The 13,811-nt window shown below is 41.7% G+C and overlaps 4 protein-coding genes across 6 annotated transcripts; 2 read left to right on the top strand and 2 right to left on the bottom strand.

Annotated features, from left to right (window-relative positions):
- Window positions 1–1,218: 1,218 nt before the first annotated feature.
- Window positions 1,219–4,150, top strand: LOC6633344 (serine/threonine-protein kinase pakD). The gene is given in 2 exon segments (XM_002056749.4): window positions 1,219–1,529; window positions 3,124–4,150. Coding segments are annotated over 2 exon segments (1,323 nt in total). The 5' UTR covers window positions 1,219–1,233.
- Window positions 4,151–4,496: 346 nt separating this feature from the next.
- Window positions 4,497–10,830, top strand: LOC6633345 (osteocalcin 2). 2 transcript variants are annotated; one of them, XM_070211261.1, is made up of 3 exons: window positions 4,497–5,100; window positions 7,381–7,583; window positions 10,691–10,830. In XM_070211261.1, exons 1-3 carry the CDS (start codon window positions 4,497–4,499, stop codon window positions 10,739–10,741), a joined length of 858 nt encoding a protein of 285 aa, XP_070067362.1. In that variant the 3' UTR covers window positions 10,742–10,830. The 2 variants fall into 2 exon arrangements, with proteins under 2 accessions (XP_070067362.1, XP_032289111.2); XM_032433220.2 differs by lacking the exon at window positions 10,691–10,830 and adding an exon at window positions 7,640–10,671.
- On the bottom strand, window positions 10,664–11,842 carry LOC6633346 (uncharacterized). 2 transcript variants are annotated; one of them, XM_002056751.4, is made up of 3 exons: window positions 11,569–11,842; window positions 10,832–10,940; window positions 10,664–10,774 (listed from the first exon to the last, which is right to left on the bottom strand). In XM_002056751.4, exons 1-3 carry the CDS (start codon window positions 11,824–11,826, stop codon window positions 10,770–10,772), a joined length of 372 nt encoding a protein of 123 aa, XP_002056787.2. In that variant the 5' UTR covers window positions 11,827–11,842; the 3' UTR covers window positions 10,664–10,769. The 2 variants fall into 2 exon arrangements, with proteins under 2 accessions (XP_002056787.2, XP_032296745.1); XM_032440854.2 differs by having other exon boundaries at window positions 10,770–10,940.
- A 77-nt stretch (window positions 11,843–11,919) lies between these two features.
- LOC6633347 (uncharacterized) lies at window positions 11,920–13,790 on the bottom strand. The gene is made up of 2 exons (XM_002056752.4): window positions 12,985–13,790; window positions 11,920–12,925 (listed from the first exon to the last, which is right to left on the bottom strand). Exons 1-2 carry the CDS (start codon window positions 13,707–13,709, stop codon window positions 12,184–12,186), a joined length of 1,467 nt encoding a protein of 488 aa, XP_002056788.1. The 5' UTR covers window positions 13,710–13,790; the 3' UTR covers window positions 11,920–12,183.
- Window positions 13,791–13,811: the final 21 nt, after the last annotated feature.

The raw sequence follows: 13,811 nt of genomic DNA on the forward strand, positions 1-13,811 counted from the left end.
TTTTATTTGCCTGTTATCAGTCGGCAGCTCAATTAAGTCGAGGCCAATTGATTGAAGCGCCCGGGCTATGCACTCGATTGTTCCCGGAACGTTCCCAGATCGGGGGCAACGCGTGTTTCGTAATGATTTATAGCGCAACTGAAGTGCGGGGTTAGCCAACATTATTTGCTTTTATAGCAGTTATTTGTTGACAATATTTGTTTTGCATTTGAATAACATTGTTTGGCTTATTGTTGCTGACGCGCCAACAGAAACATGCAAAGCAATTGTATTTATGGATGGGATGTACCAGTTACAATAGTTAACGACATGAAAACGACTAATTTGACTATTGGCAAAGGCACAGGCTGAGCACCTACCTGAACAACTCTTCTCATACCCTGTACTTGAAGCTAAAGAGCGTATTAATTGAGAATTATCTTTAAGCAGAAAGTTTGTGCTCTATTCGAAATTGAATGGCATCTATAGATCATGTTACGACTATGCAAATCGGAAATTAAAATCAAAATTAGGTGCGGCTCAATGTGGGAATTTTAATAATTGTATAACAAATGCCAGGTTCCTTTTCAAATATTCGATAACTCTACCTAAACAAAAATCGATAATTATCATAAGCTAAGCGAATTCTACAAATAAAAGCAATTGAAAACTTCAAATTTAGTTCTCATTTACCATACAATATTTCAATTTCGATTAACGATAACTGCAGCTGTTCTTTTCCGATTCGATAATTATCGATTTTCGGCTTTTCCGATTAAATGGACATAATCTTCTCACAATCTACTTATGTCGCAATCGTTTTTATAAACTAAATTTACACAGCATCAACTAGTCGAGCATTTGCGTGGATTATTCAAAAGGGAACTGGGGCTCTTGGGGTTCTTGACATCGAGGGGTCCTCTGCAAATCGCCGTCTGACGTGATAACAAATAACCGCAAATTGTTGCCAGACAGAAATATTGGGATTTTGTTTTTTGTTATTTTTTTTTTTTTTGTATCCAATCAATGCAAATACAAATGTTTGTACATAATTTCCACCTGGCTAGAAGCTAGAGAGGCCATGATTAGTTGCCCCGGGTTGGGAGTCCATCAATGTCAAGTCTGTAGTTTGCTTTGTGGGCTACATCCAAACGGTTCAGCTGGGCAGCTGGCGCGCGCGTGCTTTAGTCGAGATATATACATCTCTCTCTATCTCTCTCTCTCTCTCTCTATATATATATATATATATAGTCCATGTCCGATCTGACAGTTGTGGGCCAGCCGCTGCGCGTGGGCGACAAGTTTGTGGCGCAGCTGAGCATGCGAAGGATCTTTAACACAAAATGCTTTCGCATCGAACGCTATCAGCACGAGGTGGCCAATCATTATCGTGACTTTAAGCTGCAGCAGTCGTCGCTGCCGTCGAGTCGCAGCTGCCACCTGCCGCGTCAGCCGCGTCGGACACGCAGTCGCCTCCAGCGTCCAAGCTTTGGCTCGCCCTGTGCTCAATTCCGTGGCGAGTTGCCCGCCCATGTGCACTATTTTCCAAGGTACACAACACTAATTTTAATGGTGGCGCGTATGTGTGTGTGGGGTGTGTGAGTGGGGTGTGTGAGTGGGGTGTGTGTGTGTGGATGACAGTTGGTGTCATAAATGTATATAGGCCCCATATTGTCCCACCCTGGAGCTATCGCTTGGCATACGGCAATGCGGTTGACGTGAAATTTCCGACACATCTTCAGCTCGAGTTTCGTGCCCTTTGCCAGGCCCTCCGTTCCATCCCTACCGCTTCAACCAACCAGCTCGTCTGACGTCAGTGTTGATAAGCGTTGGCACATGGTGTGATGTGTTGGTTAGTGCCGGCAGAAGGCGGGGCCAACATTCTCCATTGGGTTTATCCACATTTAAATGCTGATAGTGGAGCAAAAAATATATACTCGGAATATCCCAAAATTAAGCGTTAACAATTTGTGCACTTATGCTGGCTTCATAAATGAGTCCATAATCGGGTTCAAAGTGGAAATACACAAAGTTTATTCTCGAGATATCGAAAATTTGAAGAATTTTTAAGTTTTTACTGTAATTGAACGAGGGGAATTCCTTGTATTGCAAAGGGACTCTTTTTAGAGGGAAGATCGCCTTTCTATTCGATTCTCATAAACAAAAATAACTGTCTAACAAGTGAAATCCGCATCGTAAAATACTTCTTTAAAATCATATCGTTACAGTTTATTCTATACCAAAGTATTCCCTTCCATTCCATGTCATTCTATCTCTTATTGACTATTCTAATAATTTCAAACAATAGAAATTCTCATCATGTAGCTTTTCGAAACAATGAACTAAGTAGTTTACTGAACAATTGAGCTCAATCCTTAAGTCCACAAATCCTGCTATCCAATCTAATAATTAATCTGAGACTTCCAAAAAGAAAACTTCCTAGAGGAGAACATTTCTCGAGTTGAGAAAAATAAACCCTGCAAAATGTATATGCATAAGTGTTTAGCGAAGCTAGCATCGATTTTTGAGTAAATATTTTCATGCATTCGACTTGGCAGCTGTTTAATATTAACTTTTGGCTATCAAAGCTCTCCGAACCGAATTTCGAGACTAAGCTAATAAATTAGGCAGCAAAGTAGCCCAGCTCTCAGCCTGCAAATAATGAAGTACAGTCCCATCCATCATCTTGTTTTACTTTCATTAGTTTTCCTATTGATTTTATCAAACAAGCAACACGGTTAACATTAAGTTCAGGCCCGGGGTAACCTTTGCCAAAGGTAATTCCACCGAGCGGGGAATACAAGAAAAAAAAAAAAAGAAAGGAATAGAGAAAAGGAGCCACTTCCGCGTCGCACTTAACCTCACTTGTTGACGTTGCCCATAAACGATAACGATAACGATAAGTAAATAGCTGTACAGCGGCATTTTGTGTGGTTGTGTGGAAATCGTTGTTTGATTTTATTAGCCCATCCCTCCAAACCACAGTGGGTGGAGGGGTGGAGGGGTGGTGCGTCATTTTGTTATTTATTTCATTTGTGTTTGCCTGTTTGTTCAGTCGTACGTGAATACGTTTAGTGCTTGGCATTGTTGTAATTAATGTTTTCGGCCGCCCCTCGCCCCTTTTATGGCCGTGCCTAATTACAGATTCGGCGATACGTATGCGCCCCGTGGCCGGCAAACGATTTGCTCGGCTGAGCCACCGGACGACACCTACAACGACACGGTGCGACGCATCAGGTGCGCCCACAGCAGCGACCAGCTGAAGGCGCTCGTTGAGCGGCATTTGAACTGACGCAGTGGCGTCCGCGGCAGCGGCGCCGGCAAGAGGGGGGCAATTGGAACGGGCACGAGGACGTGCCATGATGGCAACCACAAATGGCAACAAGACCAACGTGACCAAGACGGCATACGCAGCGGCAGCGACAGCAGCACAAGCAGCAGAAAATATGAGCAGCGTGTTCTAAATATTAATACGGCAAAGGTGGAAAGCCTACAACGGCAGCAACAGCAACAGCAGCAGCAGCAGCAGCAGCGACATCATCGCATCGATCTGTGTACATATTTGCAACTGGCCAGTGGCTACTACGAACGGGGGTTGCTTGCCAACATCAAGTACCTGCAATCGATTGGACAGCGTAATGCAATAAAGCAGCAGCAGCAACAGCAGCAGCAGCAGCAGCGCCACAGGCAGCGACGCTACTCATTGAAAGCCTGGCCGCAGCAGCAAACAGTTGTTGATCAGTCGCAGCAGCATTTGAGTACATTTTTGAAGAATTTGCGCCAGCGCGAGCGTTGCCAGACATTGCTTGACCAGGGCTGCACAACGGATGCCATTAGTGTGCACATAACGCCAGTGCTGCGCGCCGCAACGGACATGTGTGATTATGCGAGGCAGTGTGGTGAAAATAGCAACAATAACATTGAGAGTAGCAGCAGCAGCAACAGCAGCGATCGCAGCAGCAGCACTAACAGCGCTTTAACAGCGGCAATCGATCAACGCAAGCTGTACGAAATTATCGATAACTTGAGCGAATTGAGCTTGCACGATAACAGTCTGCCGCTCATTACGCTCACGGACTACACGCAACAGGTGGCGCTTTATGGCGCCAATTTGGATATTGCCGGCGATTGTTTAGTGCAAACACCCAACGAAACCGAACCACCAACATAATAGAACTGTTATACGCGACATCAGCAGCGACAAAAACTGCAATTAATTGCCAACAACAAACAACAAAATAAAATAATACAAAACAAAAATAAAACAAACAAGCAGCTAAAATAGACAACAAAATAAACGCTGAACAAAGCAAAAACGCGCACGTCATCGGAAATCGTTCGTTTTTTTTTTGTGTTTTTTTTTTTTTTTTATATGCAAACGGCAGACAAACAACGACCAGAAGCAACAATAATCACAATAACAAAAACAACAGCAGGCGGCAGCTCATAACGGCTAGAACAAAATATAAAACGGCTTTTGAGCCAAACTATTGCGTATTTGGCGAGGCGCTCGAACAATGGTTGCGGCTGCTGCCGACGTTCAAATAACAGCAATAAAAACAACAACAACAGCAACAACAACAACAACAACAACAACAGCGCTGCCAGCGTCAGCAGCGACGACGACGACGACGTCAGCGAACGCCAATAGCAGCGGCAGCAGCGTTCAATTTGCAGCATTAGCGGCCGCAAGTGCCAGCGATACACAAGCGGCGACCTCCAATTCAAATAATAACAACAACAGCAGCAGCAGCAACAGCAGCAGAAAAAAGCATATTGATAAGCGCGACAGCAGCAACAACAACAACAACAACGACAACATGTCTGATGCAAGCGACGCCGACGCCGCCAAAGCAACAGGCACAACAACAACAACAACAACAACAACACCAACAACAACAGTAACAGTAACTGTAACGGCAGCAACGGCAGCAGCAGCCTCTGCTACAGCCGCGCCCACCAAAAGCGCCGTTAGCCAGCGCAATGTGGACATCAAAATCGAGAAATGCAGCAACATGGAGGCGGCCACACAGCAGCTGACCAAAAAGGTGCTAAAGCTCGATTTGGGCGGCAAGAATTTGGATGAGTATTCGCTCAAGTCGCCAAAATCGCCCATCGCGGGTAAGTTTCAAGAATATATATGCATATATACGTATGTACATAAGTCTATACAAATGTGTGTGTGTGCATATTGAACAAACCCCGCTCCTAAGCCCCAGCTATGTTCAAGGTAAACGCAAACAAGCCAGCGCCTATAAAGAAGAAAATTAGAAAAAAACACACACACACACACGAGTAGGCGTGCCTAGATCAGAGAGCGTGCCCGACTAGGAGATACCCTGAGCACAGTAACAAGCCGCGAACATTCTACACACAGATACACACGCAGCAACTGTGCTAACCCCCCCGTCACTCCCCTCTCTAACCTACACTTTGCATGGGAAATGCAGTATTAATTATCTTCGGTGTTTATAGTCCGATCTTTATGAAATTTTGAGTGCTTGAGTGTGGCTTGCATTCGCAAGGATCGATCTTTAAATTAGTGTAGTCTCCGAACATTTAATCTATGAGTACCTTTGTGTCATGTTATGTTCAAAAAAAACCTCGTTTCAAAATCGATATTAATCGATATTTAAAAAAATCAACTTCCTAATTGTGAGCAAGGTATCTAAATAGTTAACTATATTTATGCACTTTGAGAAACTTTATAATTGTCGGATTGGTGCTCAAAAAACCTTGCCTCAAAAACGATATTTATCGATATCCAAAATAATCAACTAGCTTTACATATTGTATACACTTCCCAATTTCGTGGGCAAAAGTCAAGTCTAACTTCTAGTTTCTGACAGAGAGATATGACTAGATTGTCCTAGATTGTTCCTTCCGCATGTTAGTTACAAAAACATTACACCCTTTATCCACACTTTCAATGGGCTCAGGGTATAATTATAAATACGCACATGAGCAAAAGTACAGTGGGACAAATGTCACGACGATCGCAGGAACTAAACAATATGTTGTCTACTTTGTTTTCCCATTTTGAACCTTTGACTTTTACGTGTGTTTTATCACTAAACAAATAAAATAGATTTTTATGCGTTGCTTCGCAAGTCAAATATTTGTGTTAAATGTGACAACAGCGCTGGCTAATTTTTTTGGCCGCCAGCCTTAAAGTACGTTAACTTTTCCACGAAACTTGGAGTTAACTTTTGCGGAGCCGTAAACACAAAGCACGCACCGAATCGGTTCGATTTTGAAAGCACAACAAGTCGAAGGCTCATTTTGTGGAGTTCCTTGCAAAAGTTCATGTTAAGGATTACTTGCAAGGATTAGATGGCTGTGAATGATTGCTGGCTGGACAGAAAGGTGGCAAGTCTACTTTTAGATCGGCCAAAGCTACAATCACAATACAAAACAGTTTGAGCTAATTTAATCAGATGATTTGCCATTTAACAATTGGAAATTGGTTACAATGAGTTTATCCACCTGTTAAACATGTATTAAATGTGATGACAGCGTTGCCACCTAATTAAACTAAACTAGCAATAACCATTTGATGGCACTTAAAGAATACGAACTCAACTATCACAAGGTGCTGATGGACACTATATTATCGATAACTAACTGAAAAGTGTTTAACATCATGTTATCGATAAGTAAACGATTGGTGTTTGACAGCGTGTTATCGATAACTAACCGATAAGTGTTTAACAGCATGTTATCGATAACTTAACAATGCGTGTTTAACAGCATGTTATCGATAACTAAACGATAAGTGTTTAATAGCATGTTATCGATAACCAAACGATAAAAATCGATTGTCACAGCAGGTTTTTAGGACAATTTTACTACAGATATGCAGAATTTAGCTTCCGAATTGCCAGCTTCAATACGTAGACCGCAGAAAAGGGCAAATACACAGCGAGGCACGGGATTTTTGAGGCAGGCTTCGTTTCCGTTTTTGCGTGTCTTCACTGTAGTTTACACAATGTGTTGTATGTATATTGTATGCCTTTCGCTCGGGCCGCTCAAATGTCATGTGGCTTGAATTGATTTTTCCATGAAAACTGATCTAAAAAACACACACACACACACGCACACACGCACACACACACACGCACACACATGCACGCACACTCAGCTGATATTTCCCTGAAGCGGCGGCTGGCCACAAGCCGCATGCGAGAAAATTAATCTGCGAAACATTTGAAGGCAGAACTTTCGACTTGGGGTTTTTAAATTTTTTATTTTATTTTGTTTTCAATTTTTAATTCATTTTAACGATTGCCTCGCCTTATCGCATGTGTGTGTGTGTGTGTATGTGTGTGTGTGTGTTGGTGCGTTTATTTAGAGTGTGTATTTTTTATTATTATTATTAATTAATGGTGTATTCATTCGCAGCACGTTTGCCGCATCAAACATCATTGACGTCATCGGTGGACGTTGAAGATCGAAAGACATTACGAGAGGCCTTATATCAGGGTATATTCCATCGACATCGGCGCACCATATTTGCCGTGGGCAGCTTTCTACGGATGCTGCGCAGCCGGAATTCGCAATACAATACCATACGCAGCTCGTCGGAGGGTGAGGATATCGATGAGGTTAGATAAGAATATATCCAATATCCGGTTGCCTAACTATCATGCTAAATGTGTAGTGTATTGGCCAGAGACAGCACTCGATAACAGCAGCAACAACAACAACAACAACAACAACAACAACAACAACATCATGAATACATCAACAACAATAAACAAGAACAACAACGACAATCTGGATTATTATATGGAACATGTTTTAGATGGAACGTAGCGCAGCCAGTCGCAGAATATGTCGTTGGTTGCATTCCCTATTTTCGTTTTTAATTTAATCATTTTCTACTCTTTTCTTTTTTACTTAATCTCTTGCAATTACTTATTATCAGTTTTTTGAACTTAGCATGATATTTGGGCATTGACATAGTTGTGGATGGATCCATTGATGCAGGCCGCGTCTTGTTCTCCATTTTTTTTTGTTTTGGTTTTTGTGTTAAGCATAATCTAGTATATAAACATATATATATATATATAGAGGGAGAGAGAGAGAGCGTATAGCTTCTAGTTTTTAGTGTATATGTAGATTCATTGTAATCATGTCATGTATCTATTTGTATCTATTATTCGCGTGACTGCAGAGCCGCAAAAAACTTGCTGCTGGTTCGCGGATCGCGGTTCACGCGTGGAACCAGTCGCAACGCGGTGCCTGGTTTTGGTTCACGCGTGGAACCAATCGCAGCATAGAATTTCGAATCCGGTTTAAAATTTAAATTTTCAACAAATTTGACTAGCATATTGAACTATTTCCTTTGATTATTTTGAAGTTGGTTTATTTTTGCATAGTTTAGGAACTTGAAAAACGGTTTCAACATTATTTTTGTATAATTACTAATATTAAGCTAGTCCGGCTCAAGTTTCATGTTAGCTTTCTTATATTTATATATATATAAATAATTGTCGAATGACATATGAGCAGGATGTTTGTTTGATTCTACCGATGCTATCGACTCCCTTGTACCTAAAACTTGTTGAGAATTACAAGTGAATTTGTTGTTGTCAATAGCTTGAACTTATTACCATATTATATGCATGGAGCTCAGGCAGGCCAGCTTAATATTAGTATATACAAATATTCATATAAGTTTTCATATAAGTTGTCAGAGTTCAGATTTAGCAGCCGGGCTCGAAGCTTTGCGGCTTGCAGTCTCGCATGAATCATTTATGGCTATGCTAAAACAAAAAGATGAATTTTAAAAAGAAATCGCTTTTACACACACAAACACACACACACAATTTCATTTATGATCAAGTTAAGCTAAACTTTTACAATGTTATACAAGAAAGAAAACGAAAAAAAATGGTTTAATTCCAAACAGCAAAGCCCCAAAACAAAGCAACCATAAGACTAGCCACAGACTTAGAGTAAAGTCATTTTAGTTGCACTTAATTATTATTTAGTTGTTGTTGTTTTTGTTTAATTTTTGGTACATTTATTTGGTATTTAATGCATTCCGAGAACATTTTGAACAACAACAAAACTGAGCTGAAAACATTCCCTCACCTGTGGACACAGTTTGTCTCAGTCTGCTCCTTTGCCTTTTCCCTTTCTGCAAGCAAACGGATCTGAAAGACGCCTTATATTAAAACAAAATAATAATAATAATAATAATAAATAAATAAACAAATAAATGAAAAACTCTATGATATAAAAGCAAAGTAAATAATTTTAGTATTTAATGCCGTTTTTCTTATATAAGCTAAATGTGAACCTAAGCTAGAAAAAAAAATGCATTAATATCCATGCATGTTATAATTGTAATACTGTAATACTGTCAAACTGTTATACTATACAACTGTAATACTATTTAACTGTAACTGTAACTGTAAAACTGTGTACAACTGCGCCTCGTTAAATCGATAACAATTCGATTGTCGATCGATAAATTTCTTTTGAAACTTGCAGAGAGCTTATTCGGAGAGGTTTTGTTTTTTTTTTTTTTGCAAATTTATTGATTATAAATGGAAATATATATATATATATATATATAGTAAGTGTCTGTATCTGTTTATCTCGAGCTAAGTTAACAGTTTTTCGACTTAGTTTTCTCTTAATCAGACATTTTTGTTAAGCATCTTCTGCTAGCCTTGTTCTAGAGTGTATCCATAGTATATATAGGCCCATTTAATTCCACAAATAAGGCAATAGACTAGATCCGATTAGTACAACATATAGTAGTCATATATGTTAAGTTGTTAAACCATATAACTTTGATTTTTACACACAGAAACCAGACCAAAATCAATAAGAACAAGTTTCCGTAAGCCTTATACAATATATATATATATTTATATATATATAGCCAAATTTGGTTGGACCAATATACAAAATAGATATATAAATAGAATCCATAGAAATTTGTGTTATTGTGTGTTAAAGCTTAAATATTTTTTATAAAAAGTACCATTCAGAAACCTGATCGATATAGGACTAGTAGAATATATATATAGATATATATGTAAGATCGGTTTTGTCTGGGAATTAAGCTCTCTGCAAGTGCCAGGCAGATGTTCGCTTCGTTATTATTAATTTATATCAAACCCTGTTTTTTTTTGAGTATATTTTTAAAGTCGGTTATCATTGCTAAGGGAACAAAATACAAAAAAAAAATATATAATGTAAAGCCGCACAAGAACCTGGTAGCTCGATATATAAATGCCTAGTTATAGTCCCAACACACAAAGTCAACTAATGTGTATACCTCTTGATTTGCAGTAAACAGGCTAGACACGCGTATAAGTATGTTTGTACACCTGATATGATATGATATACTATATTATATATATATATATATACATATATGTATTTTAGAGCATTTTTGTTTAGTGCTAGAGAAAACTAATGTTTAAAGAGATTTTGTACAGCGATATACCCTATGTGTATACCCTATGAAAAAGAAAGAAACAAAAGAAAACAAAAAGAAAAACACATTCATGGCAAAAAGGAAACAAAAAATAAGAAACTGTTGAAAATTGTTTGATAGCTAAAATTTCATATGCTATAAAGTATACATTTCATTATTACTACATGATTAAGTTTTTTTTTTTTTTTTTGTTTTTTTTTTTCCAAATAAAAACAAAAAGAATTTCCAGTTAATGCAAATTGTTTTTTGCAGTTTCTCAAGGCGCGTAAAGTATTCAAATTGCCGCATCTGTTCGGTCGCTGATGGAAAATCCTCGCACTTTCGGCTGTTTCTAAACTAAATATGAATTATTTATTATAACTGGAATCGGAATAAAAGCGAACAAAAACATACATGGTCGCCACCAAGTCGCATTTGGCAGCGTGAAAGCGGGCAGCACGGGCATCGCGAATGGGTTAACAGCTGCTCCTGGGCTGTTCACTTGGCCCAGCGCACTCAGGAACTGGAAGAGTTGGGATTGATAGTAATTTTAATGTAATGTCCTTCTCTTCGGAAAGATTTTGTAATACCTTAAGAGTAGAAAATATTTATGATATATGTTATTTTAAGCTAAGGCTAGAATCGTATTGTTACGAGCCAGGACTCTACTTTTTCAGCGGCCAAAGAAACTGAATTAATTAGGCAATTTATCTAGCCAGACTTTCGGCTTAAAAACAATCTTTAAATATTTGAATAATTTTCTAGAAAGTCTTTACTCTACTAAAAGATTTTTAAAAAAACATATTGTTGAACCAGATGTAAATAAGTTCGTTAGATTAAGTTCATTGCAAAGTTCCTGCTAATAACAAGTTGCACCCATTTTTTTACAAGTGTGGCAACGCCGCATTTGATTGGCCAGAGATAATTTAGAGACTTCTCGATGCTGCCAGATGAGCAGAGGATAGCCAGGTGGCAGCACTGCAATGCTAACTTCCTGGCAAATACCTAACACCTTGGTTAACTGCCTTGCAAGTATATGGAAAAAACCTAGCACTAAGTCTGTGCTTATTAACTTTGATATGTGGATGCGAGAAATTGAAGCTTGCTTTTTCTTTTAGCCACTGTCGCTGCTGGCACTTGGCAGCACTCACCTGCTGTGGACTGGCGGCCACCACGTAGGTGCCCTCATTGACGGCCTTTTGTATGCTCGCACGTATGTCGGCTGTTTCCTGTAGCTTTTGCGGCGTCACGCTCACCCGTGCCGCCTGTGAGGAGGGCAGCAAATCGGGCCGCATTAGCCACAATGGCTGCACCACCTGGCGACGCGGCCTGGCCGCTGGCACGGCCCAGACATGGCCGAGACAAATGCCAATGCAGATGCAGCTCCAGATGATGGCACGCCCATGCATGTTGCGTTAAGCTGCAGACGTGACGGTTCACTAAAAGAGCCAAAGCTACTTGGAGCTGTCGCAGCTCAAATACCAAAAAAGAATTCAACGCAATTTGATGAGGAAGTACACAATTCTGGCTTGTATTTCAATGTTGGCAGTTGTTGCACGCGAAAACGTGCCGCATTTTGGACATAGACAAATGGACAAAACACACACAATGGAATTGGTAAGTAGGAGGGGGGAGGGGGGGTGCGAGTGGACGGGGAGACACATTGATTTGAACATACATAGTTTAGTATACATTTGAACTTAGCTTAAGAACAGTGTGTGTGTGTGTGTGTGTGTGAGCGAGTGAGCATATTATTGGCATCTCTTTCATATTGGCGCATTGGCCTGCTCGGCTGTGTCAGATGGCTCGGCCGGTTCGTCTTTGATATGCACATCGTCATCTTCCTGGTCCTCCTTGCTGTTCTCATGCAGCAGCACATATTCGCGCGAGCTAAAGCCAAACTTGATGACATCCTTCTCCATCAGTTCATAGTATTTGCGTCCATCGATTTTCTTGTTGTTGAGAAACGTGCCGTTTGCCGACTCCAAATCGATTAGATATAAACGCACCCGTTTGCCCTGGCTGCCGTCATCGCGGGCGAAGGGCACCAGACGGTATTGGAGTGCTGCATGCTGCTTGGAGCAGCTGGGATGATCGACCGCCAGGTCGACCACTTTGCGATCGCGTCCAACCAGAAAACAGCTCTGTCGATGTATGTGCAGCGTGGGCAGCGCCGTCTCACCCTTGAAGGGATACAGACGCCAGCGGCGTTTGGGCTTGCGCGCCTCCGGCGGCTCCGAGTATTTGACAACAACACCGTTCACTTTGTTGGTGTCCTCGGTGAGGGCACCACTCAGTCCAAAATTGGGTTTCTCCTTGTCGAGCGGCTCATCATCATTGGACGCCGGCGGCTTGTCCTTGTCATTTGGCTTGCCCCACTCAAAGTGCTCCTCGTCCCGGTTGCGATGGTCATTGCGACGCTGCTGCTGCTGCTGCTGATGGCGACGTGGTCCACCGCCGCCTCTGTAGGAACGTTCCCGTGGACTACGACTGTGGCTTCTGCTGCGCCTGCATGGGGCATAAATGCTAAGATGTTAAGGTGTCGCACTCTCAACTCTTCCACTTACCGATGTGAATCGACGGGCGAACGACGTGGTCGCTCCCGACGCTCGTTGCTGCGCATACGCTGCTGCTGCTGCTGCTGCTGGCGGCGATCTTTGCCGCGCTCTAGATCTCTATCGCGTTCACGTTCCCTTTCGCGTCCGCGACGCACTTGATTGTCACGTTCACGTTCACGATCCCGCTCCCTGTCTCTGTCCCGCTCGCGTTCCCGCTCCCGCTCTCGCTCACGTTCGCGACTGCGGCTTCGTTTGCGTGCTTTGTTTGTGTTTTTGCCAGAACCGTGTCGCTGGTTGGCGCCGCTGCGTTCTGGACTGTCCCATTTGGAGCGCTGCTCTTGCACTCTGCTCTCCACGGTTGCAGGCTCCCGTTGCTGCTGCTGTGGTCTTTCCCGTTTGGGCGTTGCGTCCTTGACAACTTTCGTTTTTTTGGCGCGTTTGTTGTCACCGACGGACTTGGAAGCCTCGCTGCTGTTGCTGCTGCGACTATTGCTGCTGCTACTGCTGCTGCTGCTGCTGCTGCCGCTGGAGGAGGAGCTGGAGCTGGAGCTATCGCGTGCTATTTTTCGCTTGCGCGTTTTGCTCTCTTTGCGATTTACGGCTTCTGAATGCTTATTGATTGTCTTTGATTTTGCTAACTTCGATTTGGTGTCGTCATCGCTGCTTTGGGCCGCCATATCATTGTCGCTGCGCATGGGGCGTTCCTTGCTGCGCGCTTTGGCAACTTTCACCATATTTCACTTGAAATTATTAAAATATATGCGGCTTGATAAATCGAAAACACAAACACCTTTAAAATTATGCTAGTGGTGACAAATTGACTGATAAGCGGCATT

This window comes from Drosophila virilis, chromosome X, assembly GCF_030788295.1.
Source record: "Drosophila virilis strain 15010-1051.87 chromosome X, Dvir_AGI_RSII-ME, whole genome shotgun sequence".
NCBI classification, from domain to species: Eukaryota; Metazoa; Arthropoda; class Insecta; order Diptera; family Drosophilidae; genus Drosophila; species Drosophila virilis.